This window comes from Leucoraja erinacea, chromosome 7, assembly GCF_028641065.1.
Source record: "Leucoraja erinacea ecotype New England chromosome 7, Leri_hhj_1, whole genome shotgun sequence".
NCBI classification, from domain to species: Eukaryota; Metazoa; Chordata; class Chondrichthyes; order Rajiformes; family Rajidae; genus Leucoraja; species Leucoraja erinaceus.
The window spans coordinates 68,038,671-68,062,000 of record NC_073383.1 but is presented as its reverse complement, the minus strand read 5'-3'; the positions used below and the strand labels follow the sequence as shown (position 1 = coordinate 68,062,000).

At 40.9% G+C, this 23,330-nt stretch overlaps 1 protein-coding gene across 3 annotated transcripts in view; it reads left to right on the top strand.

Annotated features, from left to right (window-relative positions):
- The window catches only part of cacnb4a (calcium channel, voltage-dependent, beta 4a subunit), a 306,901-nt gene that overhangs the window by 240,017 nt on the left and 43,554 nt on the right, over nucleotides 1-23,330 (top strand). For 2 of the 3 annotated variants that reach the window (XM_055638724.1, XM_055638725.1), the window contains 3 exons: nucleotides 444-520; nucleotides 1,877-1,896; nucleotides 16,030-16,110. In XM_055638724.1, coding sequence (XP_055494699.1) covers nucleotides 444-520; nucleotides 1,877-1,896; nucleotides 16,030-16,110 — 178 coding nt within the window. The remainder of the gene's footprint in view (nucleotides 1-443; nucleotides 521-1,876; nucleotides 1,897-16,029; nucleotides 16,111-23,330) is intronic. The other variant, XM_055638722.1, reaches the window with a different exon arrangement.

Genomic DNA, 23,330 nt, shown 5'->3' with positions numbered 1-23,330 from the left:
GGGAAGTGGAGGGCGGCAAGGTTTTTTTACACAGAGGGTGGTGTGTACCAGAAACACAGTGCCGGGGATGGTGGTAGAGTCAGATCCAATAGCGGCATTTAAGAGGATTTTAGATAGGCATATGCATTTGTAGGGAAAGGAGAGATATGGATCACGTTTAGAAGAGATTAGTTTAATTTTTAATCCTGTTCCTGTGCTCGATTGCTCTATAGTGTTGCAGCTTTCGTGATGTTAATCCTATTATTTTTCCTGTTATTTTGATATGTACAGCCGTGGAAAAATTGAAAAAATCAATACTTGACATAGTAGTAGGCAGATGGGATTATTTTATCTTGGCATAGTCAAGGACTTGTTCCTGTGTTGTACTCTTCATTATTATGTGTCTAATTGTATTTAATGTTACCCAATCTTCCCTTAATAATTATTTAATATTTTGTTATTAGGAAGTCCAGTGGAAACTCTTCTTCCAGCCTCGGTGATATGGTGTCTGGTACGTGGCGTTCCCCCTCCCCTTCAGCAGGTGAATTTGTTCTTGCTATTTAGTTGAACCTGGAGTATTCGACATGCAATTGCTCAACTGATTTTAACTTAGTCCGTATTATACCTGATCACTTTGCATTGCACAACAAAGTAAGTAACTCGTTCAAGAGTTCAGAAAGTGTGATGAACCATAAGAGTGCAGCTCAAATAGTTTATCAGAACTCTGAACTTTCTGAACTCAAATTCTCCACTCATTTTACAGAATTATGGATACCTAGTGGACTGAATGTGTTCAAATACAATTGCGGCTAAAATTGCTGAGCCTATCTGTCAAACGCTGTAAATTTCACTGTCTATGTCAAATGCTGTAAAATTCATGAACATTCCAATGGTAGCAATCTAAAATTTAAAGTGGAAATACATGAAAAAAAGGCGCTCAGCATATATATCTGGAAAGAGAAACAGTTAAGGGGCTGTCCCACTTGGGCGACCTAATCCGCGAGTTCTAGCGAATTTGCCCTCGACATACTCACAGCATGGTCGACACGAGGTCATGGGAGGTCTTTGTAACTCTCCTTCATGCTCGAGTGTAGTCCCCGTGTACTCGAGGCCTCAGCTAGGTCGTGGCGTATTTTTCAACATGTTGCAAAATGCCCGCCAGTAAAAAAAGGTGGCCATGGAAAAAATCGATACTTTTTTTACTCGTAGGTTTAGTTGTAGTATGTCGTAGTAGGTCGGCATGTTAGTCATGGGTAATCGAGGGTAGTCGAAGGCAGTCAAAGATAGTCGTAGATAGTCTTCATCGTAGTCGAAGGGAGGTCGAAGGAGGTCGTCTTCACTCTCCACTATTCGATGTCCAATTTTCTCGAAGTTAGTCGTAGCTAGTCAAAGCTAGTCTTCAACATAGTCGAAGGAGGTTGAAGAAGGTCTTCCCAATAGTCGAAGGTGGTCTTCAACATGACATTTTTTTTCAATCTCTCCTAAACTCTTCTAAACTCGCCAATTAGGTTGCCCAAGTGGGACAGCCCCTTTAATGTTTTCGGTCAACGACCTTTCACCAGATTAAGATTTCTGATGAATGGTCTTTGACATGAAAGGTTAACGTTTTACTGCTTCTCCCATTTTGTTAATGTATTATTGCATCTGTGTTATGTTTCCATCTTTGTATTTGCTGAGAAGATATAGAATATATCTTTATTAATTATAAGATCTGGGAACAATCTGGACATTATTTTCACAATTTGATTATCAATTGATATTATAAGTAGTTTTTAATTATGGAGATGTTTTAATCAGATATTTCTTATTGAATACGTGTGATTTGAAATGGAATGTACGTACAATGATATCCAGCACTATGCCATTTGTTCTTAAAAATGTTCCTTTTCCCTTGCAGCAAAGCAGAAGCAAAAAGTGGTGAGTTTGTATTTCATCCTTGTTGTTAAAATGATTATAAACATGATTAGTGTCCCTTCTTCAGTCTTTCTTAAACTGTCACCAGCAGTCAGATTGAATGAAAAATAATGAACTAGATGATGAATCTATTGGTGACAATGTTGAGATTTTAAGATGCTGAGCAAATTGAATATTCCAGACTCTGTGAAAATGATATGTCAAAATGCAGACAAACTGTAAAACTCTTAGCATTGGGATCGCAAGATTGTCAAGATGCTCTGTAACCATGTATTGTTACAGAGAGACCGTCCTGCTCATCCGTAAGATACATGACAAGAAAAACATATCGTTTCCTTTGTTTGAAAGGTTACCAATACAACATAAATTCACCTCACTTTGTCTAATAGGGTCGTAGTCTGATATGGTACAATGTGCTTTTAGCTCTCCCTGTCCAATTATTTTTGCAATCTGTTGCATTGCTGTGAATGGGTTTGCATTGCAAAATTGTGCAACACCCATTCACCCTCTTTATCCAATGGGTTTACAACTCAATACTGTCCGATAAACAAATAGGTTAACAATCATAATGCATATGTAAAAAATTAAAAATAGGTGTCAAGGACGATAGGTTTTCTTTGGGATTGCTTAATGATATTAATGACTCCCACTTGGCAAGTTTTAAGTGAATTTCTTGTATTAAGTCTGATTTTGTGGTTACTTTTGATTGCTTGTGTGGAATCATGTTTGTTAAAGACCATCATGTACACTGATGAAAGTGCATAGGGCAGCAGCAACAAAGATGCCGGACGGTTTTGTTGACTTATCACTGGACCATCGCACACAACCATCATACACACTCAATGTATTAGCATTAAGTAATAGGGGAATAACATGGCTGCATGACTGGCTGGAAGCATAGGTACGTGTGACTGAGGTCAAGAACCACTTAGTTAAAGGAGCAAATCATTTCTAGGAAGCTGAAGCAGAAAGTGATATTGTGGGAAACCCACAAATGGTGTGACGTGCAAGCAATAATCTGATGGAGATACATTGACAAATCTCTCAAGGTGCAACACGATACGTAAATTGTTTAAAGATGTTGGATATTGGATAGGCATATGGATGAGAAGGGAATGGAGGGTTATGGTATGAGTGCAGGCAGGTGGGACTAAGGGAAAAAAGTTGTTCGGCACGGACTTGTAGGGCCGAGATGGCCTGTTTCCGTGCTGTAATTGTTATATGTTATATGTTGCACATGAACTGGAAAATTACTATAGCATTGGAAGTAGCTGAAATCTATTGGTTTGGGCCAAGCAGTCAGAAACATGGTGAGACAATTCATAAATATATCGGTTCATTAAATAACTTTTCATTGCATGGCAAATTTGGATTGTGCCTCATGCAATAGTTTTGTTTGTGGATGAGTCGGCAAAACCTAATATTTTAATTTGCACATAAATGTTTTGCCTGATGGAAGTTAGAAATGAAGTAACATTTGTCCACCAAAAGTGACTGTGTGGCTGTGGTCCACAGTAGGGGATCCATAGCTAAGTTATCAGCTACGAAAACGAGTTTAAACAGTGACCAGTTCATTCAATTTGGATCTACTGGAGCCATCGGAGATGAGCATGATCCTCAGCGAGTCTTTCTCCTCTTTTTTTACTGTGGAGAAAGACATGAAGACACCATTTGGCGTTCTTGCAATATGAAGACTAATAGGGCAACACGGTGGGGCAGCGGTAGAGTTGCTGCCTTACGGTGCTTGCAGCGCCAGAGACGTGGGTTTGATCCCGACTATGACTGCTGTCTGTATGGAATTTGTACGTTCGCCAAGATCTTCAATTTCCTCCACATTCCCAAGACGTACAGGTTTGTAGGTAAATTGGCTTGGGTTTGTATACTTGGAATAAGTGCAAATTATCCCCTAGTGTGTATAGGGTAGTGTGATTGTGCGGGGATCGCTGGTCGGCGCGGACTCGGTGGGTTGAAGGGCCTGTTTCTGCGCTGTATCTCTAAACTAAACTAAAATAAACTAAAAAGATGGTCAAGGAGTTGCTGTACATAAGGCATATGAAGATAGATAAATCTTGAGTTGATCAGATATATCTGAGGGCACTGAGAAGTAAGAGAAGAAATAATGGGAGTGCTGGTTAAGATATATAAATCATCGTTAGACATAGGTAAGGTGCCAGATGACCGGAGGGTGGCTAATGTCATGCTCCATTTAACAAGGGCTGCATGGAAAATCCGGGAATTAAAGACTTATTAGCCTAACATCTGTGGTAAGTAAGTTACGGGACAGGATTTTGAAGGATTAGATATCGCATTAGCATTTGGATTGACAGAAGCTGATTTAGGATAGTCACCATCATCATTGAAAACATCAACGGGCACGGTGCCTTACAATGTTATGTACGACAGTGATCACAACTTCTACTGAAGTGTGGTTGGCTGTTCGCTCATTAGGTGCTCATCCGCCCTTTGGCAGGTCTTGTTTTTGCCTGCTGGGGGTCCACAGCCTCCTCCTCACTTGGCTAACCAGGTGGGGAAGACGGTTTAGTCACCGATTATCCGACCATGGAGCAGGTAGCATGGGATTACATGGTACCCGTGGCGGGGGGGAACTCCCCTCGACCTGAAGTTAGTCCACATGGTTTTATACGTGGGAGATCATGTCTCATGAATTTTATTGCTTTTTTGAAGAAGTAACCAAGAAGGTTGATGAGGGCAAGAATTGGCTTCATGGAAGGAAGCAGAGGGTGATGGTGGAAGGATGTTTTTCAGATTGGAGGCTAATTGTGACTAATGGTGTGCCTCAGGGTTCAGTGCTGAGCCCTTTGCTGTTTGTGGTTTATATCAATGATTTACATGAAAATGTAGAAGGCACGATTAGTACGTTTAACATTAAAATGAGTGGCATTATAGAGGGTGAAGATGGTCCTCACAAAATTACAACAGGATCTTGATCAGCTGGACAAGTGGCTGAGGAATGGCAAATGGAGTGTAAGGTTGCATATTTGGGATGTCAAACAAGAGCAGGACATTCACAGTGTTTGGTAGGGCCATGGAGAGTGTTGTGGGATCTTAGAGCACAGATACATAGTTCCCTGAAAGTGGCACCACAGGTAGATAGGGTGGTCAAGAAGGCTTTTGGTATGTTGACCTTCATCAGTCAGGATATTGAGTATAGAAGTTAGGATATTATGTTACAGATGTACAGGACATTGGTGAGGCCGCATTTAGAGTTGTATTCCGTTTGGTCACCCTGCTATAGGAATGTTGTCATTAAACCGGAAAGAGTGGGAGAAATTTTACGAGGATGTTGCCAGGACTTGGGGGAGTGATTTATAGGAAAGATTGAGCGAGCTAGGGCTTTATTCCTCAGAGTGCAGCAGGTTAAGGGGTGATCTTATAGAGGTACAGCATATAAAATCAAGAGAGGAATTGATATGGTGAATACACAGAATTTATTGCCCAAGGTAGGTGAATCGAGAACTAAGGCGTTGGTTTAAGGTGAGAGGGGAAAGATTATATACGATCTCGAGGGTCAACTACCAAAGGAGGCCTGACAGATAACATAACCTAATTTAAAAGACAAATAGATAGGAGAGGGTGTTTCCATGCTTTATAGCTCTATAACACCGATTGCCATTGTTGTAATAACCAACATTCACCTCACTGTCTGAAGAAGGGTTTCGGCCCGAAACGTTGCCTATTTCCTTCGCTCCATAGATGCTGCTGCACCTGCTGAGTTTCTCCAGCTTTTCTGTGTAACCTTCACCTCACTGTTGTCAGTTTAGAACAACCAAAGTTTCAATTGTCAAATGGAAGGTCACATTTCAACAGCCTGCAGATCAAAGGCAAAGTGAAGGAGAAAAAAACACAATTTCATTGGAAATTCAAAACAACAATGGGAAGGTTATAGTTTGGAATATAAACTTACAACCCAGATATGAATATTGATTTCTCTAGCTTCAAATAACCCTTGCATTCCCTCTGCTCCATCCCGCCCTCACCCAAGTTGCACCAGCTTCTTATTCTCACCCAACAAACAGCTAACAATGGCCTGTTTCCTTTAACATTGATACTTTTTTGCATATCTTTCATTCATTGTTCTATATCTCTCGACATCATCATCTATATATCTAATTTCCCTTTCCCGTGACTTTCAGCATGAAGAAGGGTCTCGGCCTGAAACGTCACCCATTTCTTTTGTCCAGAGATGCTGCCTGTCCCGCTGAGTTATTCCAGCTTTTTGCATCTATTTACATTATATTTTGGAAGTTCTTTTGGATAGTGAGGAACAGGATTGTACAGAATCTATTCTGCAAGCAGTAACAGCAGCAACGAGACAGACTTTTGAGCAAATGCACTAATTAGCAACCTCTATTGACACCAGACTCTTTGATTTTGTGCCATGGCACGATGGCAAGTTATGAGCTCAAATTAATGATGCAGGTATGTGATAGATAATGAGGGAGAGAATCTCTTACAAGGAGCGAGTGCAATTATGCAATATTCAAGAATGAAACCTTTAGGAATCAAGAGATATCATTAGCTTTAAAACAGACAGATCCTTTACCCACATGATATTTAAAAGTTAGCTCTAGCAATATTAGATTCTTATAGATAAATATATTAGATAAGTGTAGATGGACAAAAATATCGGCAAGGACATATTGGCCCAAAGAGCCAAAGATGTTGAAAGTGAAAATCTGATCAACACATTAATTAAGGTCACAAGTACATTCCACTGACTGCATCTGAGACTACAGATAAGCTTCAGAAAGACTCGTTGTTGAAGCGGATTTGCAGAATCTGATTAGACGGAGAACTGAAACAGTTCCACAAGCATTGTAATATAATGTCAGTTCATTTGAGAGCAAAGTTTTTGGTCAGTCTTCACAATGAATACAAAAATTGCACGGTCTAACATGCCCTGTTTGAACAGTGACCTTAACACTGGTATGTAAATTCAATATTTGCTGAAGTTAGACCATAAGACCAGGAGTTAAGGCCTAGGTTATCGGCAAATATGACAGTTCTGGAGGAGGCCTCTGAAGATAATAACAAAGATAAGAGGTACTTATTAGGTGGTTTCCAAAGATAGTGTCCAAGAGACCCTGACTATAAGACTGTAAGATATAAGTGCTGTATAAGGCCATTTAACTCCAAGTTTACTCCATCATGGCTGATCTATTTTCCCATCTGAACCCCATTCTCCTGCCTTCTCCCCGTGATTTTTGACGCCCTTCCAAATCAAAAATCTATCAAACGCCACTTCAAAACTACCCAATGTATTGCCCTAAACTGCCGTCTGTGGCAATGAATTCCACAGATTCACCATGCTCCGGCTAAAGAAATTCCTCCACAACTCCATTCTAAAGATACGCTCTTTTATTCTGAGGCTATGCCATTTGGTTCCAGATTCTGCCATTACTGGGAACAACCTTTCCATGTCTACTGGATCTAGGCCTTACATTATCCAGATATGAGACCCTCCTTCATCCTTCTATACACTAGTGTCAAAGGCCCAGAGTCTTCAAACTCTCCTCATATGTAACTCTCCTCATATGTAAACTCTCCTCATATGTTGGGCGAGTCCAGAACCAGGAGAGTTTAGAATAAAGGGGAGGTCATTTAAGATTGAGGTGAGAAAAAACGTTTTCACCCAGAGAGCTGTGAATTTATGGAATTCCCTGCTACAGAGGGCAGTGGATGCCAAATCACTGGATGGATTTAAGAGAGAGTTAGATAGAGCTCTAGGGGCTAGTGGAGTCAAGGGATATGGGGAGAAGGCAGGCACGGGTTATTGATTGGGGACGATCAGCCATGATCACAATGAATGGTGGTGCTGGCTGGAAGGGCCGAATGGCCTCCTCCTGCACCTATTTTCTATGTTTCAATGTTTCTATGTTTCTATGTAACCCAACCATCTCTGGGGTCATTGTCATAAACCTCCTGTGGATCCTCTCCAAAACAAGCACATCCTTTCTCAGATATGGGGCCCAGAACTGTTCACAATATTCCAAATCGGCCTCATCAGTGCCTCATAAAGCCTCAGCATTATATCCTTGCTTTTATATTCTAGTCTCATCGAAATGGATGCTAGCATTGCATTTGCATTCCTTGTCGTGAAGTTAGCAGAATGAGTCATGAAAATCTCCTTTGTGGTCACGGCCAAGAGAACCGTTGTAGACTTTTGATGATAAGGAGATAGCAATTTCCTAGAGCTGATTAATAGACTTGAAGTGAACATATGGATTTATGTACAAACATTTATACTAATCCTGCAATATTTCAATCTCACTTTCTCATTCTCCTGCCCCCCTTCTCCCTCCCACATCCTAAGCACTCGTGCCATTAACCTTCCATCTCACTTATCTTTAGGATGTGGAGGGTCCTACCGCACCTCGAGAGCGGGTTTCCCTCAAGAAGCAAATGTTACATGCATATGCAAATGAACTAATACTCTATTGTCATAGGTGACAAGTCACAGTGAAATTCATCAAACACATGTAAAAGCTTGGTTGGTCAATTGCAGATGAAAGTACCTGTTCAAATCCCGACATTATCAAGGGGTAAACACCTATAGAACTTGATGGTTGTAAAAAATTGCAGCAGGATCTTGACTGGTTGGGCAGGTGGGCTGAGGAATGGTTGATGGAATTTAATACAGAGAAATGTCAGGTATTGCATTTTGGAGGAGCACAAACATGGACAGAACCTACTCAGTGAATGGTAGTGCTCAGGAGAGTGTTGTGGAGCAGAGGGATCTAGGAGTGCAGGTGCATAGTTTGTTAAAAGTGGCATCACAGGTAGATATAACCATATAACCATATAACAATTACAGCACGGAAACAGGCCATCTCGACCCTTCTAGTCCGTGCCGAACACGTATTCTCCCCTAGTCCCATATACCTGCGCTTAGACCATAACCTTCCATTCCCTTCCCGTCCATATAACTATCCAATTTATTTTTAAATGATAAAAACGAACCTGCCTCCACCACCTTCACTGGAAGCTCATTCCACACAGCCACCACTCTCTGAGTAAAGAAGTTCCCCCTCATGTTACCCCTAAACATCAGTCCCTCAATTCTCAAATTAGGGTGGTCAAAAAGGCTTTTTGCACATTGGCCTTCAGAGTAGTGAGTATAGAAATTGGGAGGTCATGTTGCAGTTGTGTAAGATGTTGGCGAGGCTGCATTTAGAGCATTGTGTTCTGTTTTGGGCACCATGTTATAGGAAAGATGTTGTCAAGCTGGAAAGGGTACAAAGATTTATGAGGATGTTGCCAGGACTCGAGCTGTGGGGAGAGGTTGAGTAAACTAGGATTCTATTTCCTGAAGCACTGGAGGATGGGGGGTGATCTTATCGTAGTGTATAAAATCATGAGATGAATATATTGGGTAGATGCACAGAGCCTCTTGCCCAGGGAAATCGAGAATGAGAGGGAATAGGTTTAAGGTGAGGGGAGAAAGATTGAATTCAAAATCTGAGGGGTAACTTTTATACGCAAAGGGTGGTAGGTATATGGAACGCCTGACAGAGGAGGTAGTTGAGGCAGTACTCTTGCAATGTTTAAGAAAGATTTAGACAGATACATGAATAGGACAGGTTTAGAGGGGTATGGGCTAAACACAGGTAGGTGGGACTAGTGTAGATGGGACATCTTGGCTGGTGTGGGCAAGTTGGGCAGAAGGGCCTTATTCCACACTGAAAGACTATGACTCTATGAGAACTCTTCATAAGGAGAACACATTGGAGCTTGATCAACCAAATGTTGGTGCTTTTGTTGGTAAGAAGTTTTGTCAAAATTCTTGCTATGACTCTGAACAAAAGGAATGCAGGTTCATGCAAATTTTACTGCACTCATGTCCGTAACTCGTTTGGCAAGTTGAGCTCAGGGAGAAATGAACCAAGATCTGTTTTCAGAATCAAAGTGGATTTAATTGAAATTTGAGGCAAAATTCAAAGTGGTGCTATGACCTCATCTGGAGAGGAAGCAAGTAGGATGGTTAAGCAGTTAGTCATTAAATTATGTCCATTGGATCCAGTGCAGACTTCAAGAAATTGAATACCAAATAGCAGCAAATCTGAAAAATAATCAGATCCTCGTTGTTTTGAAATACAGAGCAAATAGTGCAAAAGTTGTTTCAACACCAAACTTATACGGAGATCAGGATGTTAATTCTTAGACTAAATTTATGGTTGTTTTATTAAACGTATATATTAATAATATAATGATATTAAATTAAAAACAACTGTATAGTGTAAACAAGAGCATAATGTTTTCTCAGAATCCAACCATGTGTTCATTTTGGAAGGAGAGTTATATGCCTGCTTTGCAGTAATATACAGTAACGTCAGCTAATATTAACAACCTCTGTCCAAAAGTGTAGCTAAATTAAGCTGCTGTGCACATAAACATTTACCTTTTAGGACAGTACTATGGGCTAAAGCCTTCATGGAGACACTCCAGTAACACATGCTATTGTAAAACATTTGAATAAAGAGAGCTGAATATGCATAATATTGTAATAAGTCATATATCCCTTGAATAAGGAGGCATGAAAACAATTTAAATAAATGGACCTGAATATGTTCCTCATCATCAATATAACAAACCCTTTTAAATATATGGAAATGAATATATGTTGCATCAGATTGTAAACCTTTAAAATAAAGAGAAAAATAATCAGTTGTAAACACAATGAAATGAAAAAGGTGAACATGTGCTGAAGAGTAATAAATTGTAAAACCCATGAAATAAATGTTTAAAAATAAAAGAGTTGCAACATCGCAGATTGTAAAGCTATTAAAATGAAAATGTAAATGTGGTGCACAGATTATAATCCCATGAAAATAAAGAATGTATTGTATTGTTTGAGGATTTTAATCATTGAATAAAAGAGGTGTACAGTCTCAGTGCATGAGCTCATCAAAATGGGTTTCAGTTTCTTTTGATATTTTGCTGTTACCCATTTTTAGAAAGCCTACTAGCAATACTAGGGTCAAATGATGGAACTACAGATTAAAGGGTTGAGATAAACCTTTGCCTATTTAGTTTAATTTAGTTTATTTTAGAGATACTTTGGCCCACCGAGTCTGCACCGACCAGCGATCTCCGCACATTAACACAAGCCTACACACACTGGGGGCAATATACACTTGTACCAAGTATACAAACCCAAGCCAGTTAACCTACAAACCTGTACATCTTTGGCATGTGGGAGGAACCCCACTCCCCCCTCATCGGGTACTAACTGGGGAATATTACTCCAACTGTGGGTCATCGTGATATCAGGGTTGGGGGGGGGGGGTGCATTCTCCTGCCCAATAATCACAGGAGGTTACTCCTGGAGAATGCACTGTTGGCGACAGAGTGCTGCAAGGAGTAGCGGTAATACTAATGTTCAGAGTGTGGGTTTGAATTGGCCTTGTTGCCAAGGATGTTAGAAGACCAGAAGTGCCAATCCTAAACTGGAGGGAGAGATTCAGATTAGATTTAGATTTAAATTCGGATTTAGATTTGGATTAGGATTCGGATTATACACCAGGGTGTAATGAAATTCCTTGTTCGCATGAAGAATGTAAAGTAACCAGTGAATGCTAATTATAGATACAATAACTGCAACAACGAATGCAAAAACAAGAAAATAGATTGTAGATTTTAGCGCAATCTGAAGAAGTGCAAAAATATACCTAAGTGCAATAATGGAATGAATGAATGAGCTGGAGTTAAGAATAAATATACACAGCAACACTTCGATGACGCGTGTGTGAAAGAGGTGATTCATTCAGGAGTGATAGGCATGGGGAAGAAGCTATTCCCTAAGTCTGGTCATTGTCCTAGATTGTAGAAGAGAGAAAAGGTAAGGACAGCAATTAACAGGTATCCAAGGTTTCAAGGTACCGAGTATCATACAGTGAATTTCGAATTACCTTGATGATACTTGCAGCCTTTCTGATGTACAATGAAGATGGACTGAATGGAAGGAAGTAACAAGCCTATGATGGCAAAAACATCAAAAACAGTACGGTTGCCGTACCTTGCAGAGATACATCCCTGTCAAAAACCTGCTGAAATTCACAGATTATCTTGCAAAGGTTCTTTTGAGAAATTTGTGACCAAAACTGAACACAATACTCCTAATGGGATCTCACCAATGATTTGTACAACTGTAACATAAGATCCCAATTTCTATACTCAATACCCCAACTAATCAAGGCCCTTGTGCCAAAAGCCTTCTCGGTCACTCTGTCGACCTGTGACACCACCCTCATGCAACCATCTACCTGCACATTTTTACACAAAGGGTGGTAGGTATATGGAGTGAGCCGCAAGCACTATCATAATGTTTAAAAAACATTTGAACAGGGACATGGGTAGGATAGGTTCAGAGAGGATATGGACCAAGCGCAGGCAGACAAAACTAATGTAGATGGGGCAATGTTGGTCAATGTGGGCAAGTTGGGCCAAAGGGCCTGCTTCCACGCTGTATGACTCAATGACAATGAATGTTCAAGATATCAGAACTGAAAAAATAGCTATCTTGAATGTTGCCTGGGTTTTGGTTGAAGCAAAATTAGGTCTTTATTCTCTGGAGCGCAGATTTGATAGAGGTCTTTAAAAATGATGAGTAGACAAGTCATGGGGACAAGCTTTTCCCTTTGAGAGGGACACGAGGACAACTTCAGAATTAAGTGCTTTAAAATGAGGGGGAACTCATGCAGTGGTGGCAGTGTGGAATGAGCTGAATGGGGAGCTATCATGGTGGTTAACACTGGAGGGTTATGGTACGAGTGCAGGCAGGTGGGACTAAGGGGAAAAAAAATGTTCGGCATGGACGGGGCTCTGTTTCCGTGCTGTAATTGTTATATGGTTAGGTTATATGGTTGAAGCAAAATAGGACATAATTTTAGGACAGCAAGCCCAAAATGACAGGCAGTGTGGTGAGGAGAAACAGCCAGGAATATATTGCAAGTCTAGAGATTACAAAGACATGATTGTTTTGAGGCAGAGACAGAGTTGGGTGATGAAAGTTGAAACAGCTAATCTTAACCATGGTGCGGAATGTAAAAATAACTTACAATTTACAATTTGGGTGGCAACATCCTATGGTTCTTTTGTGTTATTTTGGCTGCACAGTGCATGTTCAAACTGACAATGCCACCTAAGGTGCGTGCTGCAGTCAGCCACAGACATCTTTCACAAAATGTGGCCCGAATAATTATTAGGCTTCAACTCATATTAGCAGTTCAGTGAGTCTCGATTCAGGCCGTCACTCTGTAGGATGCCCTAACCAATATGATAAATTATCACACTTCCTACATGGGTTAAGTGTATGCATATTGAGTGCCAAACTGTGTCACATTCAGGTGGAAATAATACTCTGCACTCAAAGTTGCAGTAATTTATTTTGCAATTAAACTGGAGGCGATAACTTGAAGCAGCATCTAATAATCTAAAGCAGTGACTGTCAGTTTTTTTTTCAGGTGATTCACTGTAACCAAATGATTCAGGAGTCAAGAGTCAAGTCAAGAGTGTTTAATTGTCATATGTACCGACAATGGAACAATGCTATTCTCACTTGCAGCAGCTTAACAGGCCCACAAATGTAATACACACAGATAAATACAATGATCAAAACAATCAATAAATTAATAACTTATATTAGTGCAAAAAAAACAAAATCTGTGGTGCCAACTGGGACAGGCTCTATAGAAGTTCATAGCTGCTGAGATTAGTGTTGTGCAGTGTTCAAGAGCCTGATGGTTGCCGAGAGGAAGCGATTTTTGAACCTGATGGTTACAGTTTACAGGCTCCCGTACATTTTTCCCGATGTAGCCGTGAAATGAGCGCTGGCCAGGGTGGCGTGGGTCTTTGATGATATTAGCTGTCACTTTGAGGCAGAGCTTCCTATATATCCATTCATTGGTGAGGAGGCCAGTACCTTTGATGGGCTGCGCAGTATCTAGAGACATAGAAAATAGGTGCAGGAGGAGGCCATTCGGCCCATCGAGCCAGCACCGCCATTCATTGTGACCATGGCTGATCGTCCCCAATCAATAACCCGTGCCTGCCTTCTCCCCATATCCCTTGACTCCACTAGCCCCTAGAGCTCTATCTAACTCTCACTTAAATCCATCCAGTGACTTGGCCTCCACTGCCCTCTGTGGCAGGGAATTCCATAAGTTCACAACTCTCTGGGTGAAAAAGTTTTTTTCTCACCTCAGTCTTAAATGACCTCCCTCTAAGACTGTGGCCCCTGATTCTGGACTCGCCCAACATTGGGAACATGTTTCCTGCATCTAGCTTGTCCAGTCCTTTTATAATTTTATATGTTTCTATAAGATCCCCCTCATCCTTCTAAACTCCAGTGAATACAAGCCTAGTCTTTTCAATCTTTCCTCATATGGCAGTCCCGCCATCCCAGGAATCAATCTCGTGAACCTACGCTGCATCCTTGTGCCTCAATCACAAGGATGTCCTTCCTCAAATCGGGAGACCAAAACTGTACACAATACTCCAGATGTAGTCTCACCAGAGCCATATACAACTGCAGAAGAACCTCTTTACTCCCATACTGAAATCCTCTTGTTATGAAGGCCAACATTTAGTGACCGTTGTACAAGGACGCCCAGGTCTCGCTGCACCTCCTCCTTACCCAACCTAACCCCATTGAGATAATAATCTGCTCCCTTGTTTTTGCTGCCAAAGTGAATAACGTCACATTTATCTATATTATACTGCATCTGCCACGAATCTGCCCACTCACTCAACCTGTCCAGATCACCCTGCAACCTCCTAACATCCTCTTCACAGTTCACACTGCCACCCAGCTTTATGTCATCTGCAAACCTGCTAGTGTTGCTCCTAATCCCCTCTTCCAAATCATTCATATATATGGTAAACAGTTGCAGCCCCAACACCGAGCCTTGCGGCACTCCACTCGCCACTGCCTGCCATTCTGAAAAGGACCCGTTCACTCCTACTCTTTGCTTTTGGTCTGCCAACCAATTTTCTATCCATGTCAACACCCTATCCCCAATACCATGTGTTCTAATTTTAGTCACCAGTCTTCCATGCGGGACCTTATCAAAGGCTTTCTGAAAGTCTAGATATACTACATCCACTGGCACCCCTTCAGCCATTTTACTTGTCACATCCTCAAAAAATTCCAGAAGATTAGTCAAGCATGATTTCCCATTCATAAATTCATGTTGACTTGGACTAATCCTTTTACTGCTATCCAAATGCCCCATTATTACCTCTTTAATAATTGACTCCAGCATCTTTCCCACCACCGAAGTCAGGCTAACTGGTCTATAATTCCCTGTTTGCTCTCTCGCTGCTTTCTTGAAAAGTGGGATAACATTAGCTATCCTCCAATCCACAGGAACTGATCTTGAATCTATTAAACATTGGAAAATGATCACCAATGCGTCCACCAATTCAAGAGACACCTCCCTGAGGACCCTGGGATGCAGACCATCCGGCCCAGGGGATTTATCATCCTTCAGTCCCATTACCCTACCCAATACTATTTCTCGCCTAATTAAAATTTCTTTCAGTTCCTCTACTCCCTTAGATCCTCTGTCCTCCAGTACATCTGGGAGATTGTTTGTGGCCTACTACTTTTGGTAATCTCCTTCACCCAAGTGACCCTATGATAATGTTCTCCAGTCTACCGACTGTGGTAATCTAAAGATGCAGAACAAGTGTCCTACCAAAACCTACCCAAGAGTCATGGTCCCCACTGTAAAAACCACCGGTGTAAACGAGGATTCCTGTAGTAATCACCATTTCAAAATAAGAGTCTTCATGAACCTCAAGGAACACTCTAGTAATTGGTTTGAAGAACTCTGGTGTGACCATCCACCCTACATGGTTTTCTCCACTGAATGCATTCTATTAGAAGTGTCTGATGGGTTTCAGGCTACAGGTGTGCAACATTCCATAGTGGGACTATGTTGGAAAAAATAGGCTTCTTAACTACTATTATTCGTATGGTGAGGGGAACACGGAAATAAACAGGGCAGGAACTTTACTCTGCAGTGATAATGCCAGTAAAATAATATTAAAAGCTTGCCTTCAATAAGATTTAATGAGTATTCTCATGCACATTGTTGTTTCTGATTAACGCAGACTGAACACATTCCACCATATGATGTGGTGCCATCTATGAGGCCAGTTGTGTTGGTGGGCCCATCATTGAAAGGTTATGAGGTAAGGAATAATGTTGCATTACAATTTTTGGAAATTTTGTTCAATGTAAATTATGTGCAGCTAGTAATTTTTAGCAACAGCATTTGTCAGGTCCTCGCGTGCCTGTCAACACTGTAAATTACTACTTGATCTTGTGGCATTCTTGTCATACTTGGAAGAATGGCAGCAAAATTGATGGCCTATTTGAACTGGGCCATTTAGATTTATTCACAAATCACTTTCAGCTTATGTTGTACTTGAGTACATAGGAATCACATCAACTCAATTTTGATATTTTTCTATCTGGGAACATCCAGCCAATTGGATCTATTCATAATGATATACTTGGTGTACCACTAAGATAGGTACATTGGTACAGTGCCTAATGTACTAGAGTAGTAATTCAAGATCTTGGACTAATAAGCTTGAGACACTTGGCAATGGCGAAAATCTAAAAACGGTTAATTAAATAAAATGGGAATAAAAAGCTACTATCAGAAGCGTGACATGTGAAATTATTACTATTAACACCAATTGACAATAGTTGAAATAGCAAGTCCGGCAGCATCTGCAGTGAGAGAAACAGTTCAATAATTTTCCATCCGTGATCATCTGAAATGACCAGACATCTGCGAAAAACCTAGCTGGTTCACTGATGTTTGTTAGAGAAAGAGTTTTGCTGATGTTAACCTGTGTCTTATTAACTTGTTAACTGGTCATTGACATTGAGAGGATGGAGACTAACACAGAGATAAATACAAGGTGGTCCATTTTGTCTGGGGAAGATGAATCAGTGTATTTCTATGCAATAAGAAGTTATGGCTGAGCAGGCTGGTCTTGAAAGATCCATTAGCTGAAGCTCTGAGACAGTCTGTGACTCCAGGGATGCACTTGGACCCAGCTACTGGGAACGATTTATAATATGACTATTGTTCAAATGGATGCAAGTGCTTTCAAGTGACCTGAGTTTGAATTACATGCTGCAGAAATATTAACTTCCTCCAGGGAGTTACTGGCTGAAGCTTGCTTTAGAAAGCCAAGATAACATTTCACATAGAGAGATAAATTATAGATTTTCATTTGAATTGACATTCAATGGGTTTTTGGATCTGGCTCAATAATGTTACTTGCATGGTTTTTGTCTGATTATTTCTGGTTACTGATTGTGTCCTTTAAATTGGCTTTAATAAGGGAGATATGGGAAGCAATTACTTCTGAGACTATTATGTTGACAACTGAGTTTGAGGATTAATATTGTGTGTCTTACCAATGATTCTTTGTAAAAAAAAAAAGTATAATTTAGTCTGGTCACCTTCGTAAATATTTAATTTCAGTCCCGTGCATGAGGCAAGAGAGGCGTGTTTTTTTTTAATGTATTGTCGTCTGTGACCTTAGATGATTCTAAAGTGCTTATTAATACAATACAATACCATTTATTTGTCATTCGAACCCCACATGAAGTTCAAACAAAATTTGGTTTCTGCAGTCATACAAGAAAAGAACCAAGACACACACCAACACAATTTACACAAACATCCATCACAGTGAATCCTCACTGTGATGGAAGGCAAAGTCTTGTCTCTCCCCTGCTCTCCATTCTTCTCCCGATGTCAAAGTCAAAGTCAAAGCCCCCAGCGGGCGCTAGCGAATCCCACGGCTGTTTAAGCCGCGCTGGGCGATGTAAGGCCCCGCTCCAGGTCACTTTCAAACCCGCAATTCGGGCGGGAGAAGTTACCATTGCTGGTGCTCCGTAAAGCGGTCTCCCACCGGGGACCCGCGAGCTCCTAGTGTCACCATCTACCGGAGTCGGGTCGCAGTGTTATGATATGGGAAACACAGCAGCCATTTTGCCACAATGGAGTCCGACAAATGGCATTGTGAAAATGATAATATCCAAAAAAATTAATTTAGTTGATTGAAGGTAGGTGTTACCACCCAGAGACATCCGAGACTAGTTGTGTGTCTGAAAGGACACATAACTCATGGCAATATGGTACCAAGGAGGATAGCTAGCTGGACACATAATCACCTGTTGTTCTTAGTGATAAAATTATTATATAAATACATGCTTCTCCCAAGAGAGCATGAGCTTCATCTTTGGGGGGAGAAAAGAGCTTCACCAAGGAGAGGGAGAGAGAAAGAGATTGGACCGTGGTGTGTACCAGTACCAAGCAGGAGACTCGAATACGCAGAGGGGCATGAGAGTTATTTTGTATTGTTTCTTTATTGATAGTTAATAGTTTCTGTGTTTTACTTGTGTTTGCTTTAATAAATAGTTATTTGTGCTCTTCACCATGTGCCCCCTCCATTCATTCATTAGAATCATTGAATCCTGCATATATTTCATTACAATCTCCTCTGCTCTTCTCAGTATAGTCATAAATACACATGGCACAGTGTTCTGATAAAGTAGGTAGGACGATGATTTAATGCTTCATTCAACTCCTCCGTCTGTACAAGATAGTCTCTCAGACTATTGTCCCCAATCATGTACTGAAATCAGAAGAATAGAGATGACTGCACAAACCGCTAAATTAGAAGCAAATATGTAACCAGTGGCTGACTACTGACACCTGCCAAGGTTAACTCAATTGAGTCAAATAACTTATTCAGTCATGATACTATGTAGGACGATTTATGCTTTAGTTGAAGTTTCTTTTAAACTTTATTGGTGTAAGTATCCTGGAAAAGAAATGAAAATGCTGCATTGCGAATACAAGGTGATGTGAAAGTGGACATTCTAGCTTTGCTTTGTCAATAGGCTTGTAACAACAAACAGAAACTATTCAGTAGGTCAGGCAGCATCTGTGAGAGAGAAATAAGTGGCAGGATCCATTGGAGCAAGGATGTACGGAGGTGCAAGTCCATAGCAAGTCCTCGAAAGAGGCAGTACTAGTGGATAGAATAGTAAAGACCCCACATCAATCACACCATTGATTAGGAAAGTTGGTAAGTCATGTTGCAGCTGCATAATATTCTGATTAGGCCACATTTGGAGTATTGTCTTCAGTTGTGGTCACCCCATTACAAGAATGGTGTGGAGGATTTGGCGAGGGTGCAGAAGACGATCCCCAGGGTGTTGATTGAATTGGAGCATATTAGCTAAAAGGAGAGGTTGGAAAAACATTGATTGTTTTCACTAGACCATCATCGTCTAGGTGCAAGTGTGGAGAGGGACTGACAATGGCCCACCTACTGACCTACGGTGGAGAGGCATGCACTGTGGACGATCTCCGCAGAGGCACAGATGTGGCACTGGCTGTGGCAAAGCGATGGCAGAACGTCATCTGACACATGAGCGAACTAGACCGTCAGATGCTGAGAGGCAACCTGCTGGAAGTACATAAAATGATGAGAGGCATAGATAGAACTGATGGTCAGAGTCTTTTTTTTATCAAATGGAAATATCAAATAACAGAGAGCATAGGAATAAGGTAAGAGGGACAACATTTACCGGAGATTTACTAGGCAGGTTTTGTTTTACAGAGGCTGATACATGTATGAAACACGTTGACAAGGAAGGTGGTAGAAACAAATCAGATAACAATGCTTGCGAAGCATTTCGACACATGATTAAGTAGGAAATAGAGGGAGACACAAGAAATCGCATATGCTGGTTTACAAAAAAAACAAAGTACTGGGGTAATTCAGCAGGTCAGGCAGCATCTCTAGAGAACATGGAGTAGTGATGGGATGTTTCTGGGACCATTCTTCAGAGATCCTTGTGCAGACAGATGTAGTCAATTTAAATTGGCACCAGGGTCATCACAGATATCATGGGTTGAAGGGCCTGTTCTTGTGCTGTATTGATCTATGTTCTGTGACTCATCCCTGACCTAGATGCCGATTATCCCTAATAGTTTTGATAAGACAGATCGATCATCCTCTAATTTAAAGTCAATAATTGACCGAACATTATTTGCGGAAACAGTTTCAAATTTGTGATAATTATGATAAATTGTGTCTAAACAACTCTCCTAAAACAATTGCTCCAATTTTTAAAAGGTGCCCCCCTGGTCTTGGAATCCACAACTGCTATAAATAGATTTTTCATCTCTGTCACTCTGTCTCTCCTTATCTCTCTCTTTCTCTGTATCTATCTTTCTCTCTCTCTACCCCTATCTCTCTAATATACTGGGGACATTCCATCTCCTTATTTATGTTTGGGGTGGAGCAGCATGAATATATATTCTCTTTAGTTCCCTTGTCAGTGAGAGACAGTCATGACAAGTAATATGGAGAGTCATACTTCTCAGCTAAACGCGTCCAATGCAATCATCCTCACCATGCTCCAAAACTTCCAAAATATTACAACAGAAGGAGACCATTTGGCCCATTGAGACAATGTTGGCTCTCAACATTAATCCTATCAATTCAATATTCACCTTACCTTATTTACCTTACAATCTCTCCCACATGCCCGTCAACTCCCCTTCTATTCTTTTGTCACTTACCCACACTAAGGTATAATTTACAATCTCCAAATAACTTAGTGGTTTAACTTTTAAATATGGGAGGAAACCAGTGGAATCATGTGCAGTCATAGGGAGAACACATAAACTCCTTGCACAGACCCTATCTGAGGTCAGCAATTAATCCATATTCCTGGAGCAATTAGCAGCACTAACTACTGTGCCATAGTTCCATCCCTATAGAGTAAAGTTTCAGTGGTTTAGATCATGTTGTGAAGCTAATGAGAACAAATGCTCTGTTAGTGACACTGATATCACTGGGAGTGATATCACTGGGGGAGTCTAGGACTCGAGGTCATAGACTCCGAATTAAAGGACATTCTTATAGGAAGGAGATGAGGAGGAATTTCTTTAGACAGAGGGTCCTGAATCTGTGGAATTCTTTGCCACAGAAGGCTGTGGAGGCAAAGTCACTGGGTGTATTTAAGCAGAAAGAGGTAGATTCTTGATTAGTACCGGTGTCAGAGGTAATGGGAGGAAGGAATGAGAATGGGGTTAACATAGAAACATAGAAATTAGGTGCAGGAGTAGGCCATTCAGCCCTTTGAGCCTGCACCGCCATTCAATATGATCATGGCTGATCATCCAACTCAGTATCCCGTACCTGCCTTCTCTCCATACCCCCTGATCCCCTTAGCCACAAGGGCCACATCCAACTCCCTCTTAAATATAGCCAATGAACTGGCCTCAACTACCCTCTGTGGCAGAGAGTTCCAGAGATTCACCACTCTCTGTGTGAAAAAAGTTATTCTCATCTCGGTTTTAAAGGATTTCCACCTTAACCTTAAGCTGTGACCCCTTGTCCTGGACTTCCCTAACATCGGGAACAATCTTCCTGCATCTAGCCTGTCCAACCCCTTAAGAATTTTGTAAGTAGGAGGGTTAGGAGGGTTAGGAGGGAGAGATAGATCAGCCATGATTGAATGGCGGAGTAGACTTCATTGGTTGAATGGCCTAATTCTACTCCTATCTCTTATGACCTTATGATCTTATGGTATACATGCCTGGGCTATTATTTGCAGAAATGTAAAATATCTGGAATGAGCTAAGGCCCACTTTTCATAGATTTATCTGGAAGAGTGCCACTGTGGGCTACTTTAGGATAACAAACGGATTCACATTTCGCTGGTAATTGCAAGTGACGGTTTGAACAGAACTAATTTGTAAATGTGCCTTCGGGTCATTCTGACCCTTTATTGCTTAACTGTGTTATTGACATTTAACACAAATTACAGTGGCCTGACCCTCTTTATTTGTTTCGGCTCATTTCACATAGAATCTAACATGGTTTTTCAACATTTAATGGCACAAAAGCAGTCAATTTTAAATTTCATTCTGAGATTGCATGCCAGAGGTGTAACATCTAGCTTTGCCTGGCAACAGATGTTTTCCCTGGCAACAGAATAAAAATCAGAACAAGAATATGCCACGTGGATTCTTGAGCCTTTTCATAAGATCATTGCTGACGTTCTTCCTCAACTCCACTCCTCTGCCCTCTCTCCGTATTCCTTGTTTTTTCTCCAAGATCTGCTACCCGAGATAATCAATTACCTTTGGGAACTGATACAGATGGAGAAACAAGGAACTGCAGATGCTGGAATCGTGGGCAAGACACACAGTGGTAAAAGAACTCAACGGGTCAGGCAACATGTGTGAAGGGAATAGATAGTTTAAAGAAGGGTCCCAACCTGAAACATCGCCTGACCATTCCTTCCTCAGATGCCACCTGACCTCCTGAGTTCCAACAACAGTTCGAGTTTTACAGGGGAGCAGATGATGCCTGGGACAGAACAGCCGTAATCTTATGCCAGCCTACTACTTCTATTTTTTAATGTTTTTATATTCTTCATAATTATCTGGAAAGGTCTCCACCCATGTGGCCTTAATCATCTGCCTGATGATTTCTTTGATCAACAATCCTTTTTTTTTTAGAATGGATAAATAATTTGCTGAAAACTAAAATATACTAGATTTACAATTAACCAGGTCCTTTTATATACAAGGAGTTTTCCATTTATCGATTAATTGGATGCAATGAAACTTTTGTATTAGATTGAAGTTGGGCTAATTGAAGGCTAAAAGCATTTAGCAGAATGATTTGTCCTATTGCTCCAGAGCTAGTGCCCATGAGAAAAAATGGAAAACATAGTGAGTGGTGAGGTAAGAACTGAGATGGATTAAATATACGATAGTCATGAATAAATCAGTAAAAAATGAGTAGGATACTGAACTATCCAAAGAATGGTTGGAATATGGAAGCAACTTCAACAGAGAGTGATGTATGAGAATTATACACAAGAGACCACAGTGAGGCAGCTGATATCAATTCTAATCTCCGGTGCTGTTTGTATGGAGTTTGCATATTCTCCTCATGACCACTGTCAGTGCTCCGGTTTTCCTCCACATCTTGAAGATGTGTGTGAGCCTTTGCAGATTCGCCCTGGTGAATGGGAATGTTGTCTTTCTTCAAGGAAGCTGTGAGTGCATCCTTGAATCTTTTCCTCTGTCTGCTTGGTAATCTCTTTCCATGACAGAGCGGAAACCGGAGTATCGAGGGAAAGCCATGCATTCACAAGGAGAATGTACAAACTCCACAAAAACAGCACTGGAGATTAGAATTGAACCTAGGTCACTGAGGCAGCATGCCAGCTGCGTCACTGTGGTCTCATGGGTATAATTCTCATTCATCACTCTCTGTTGAAGTAGTTTCCATTTTCCAATCATTCTTTGGATAGTTCAGTATCCTAATAAATTTTTACTGATTTATCC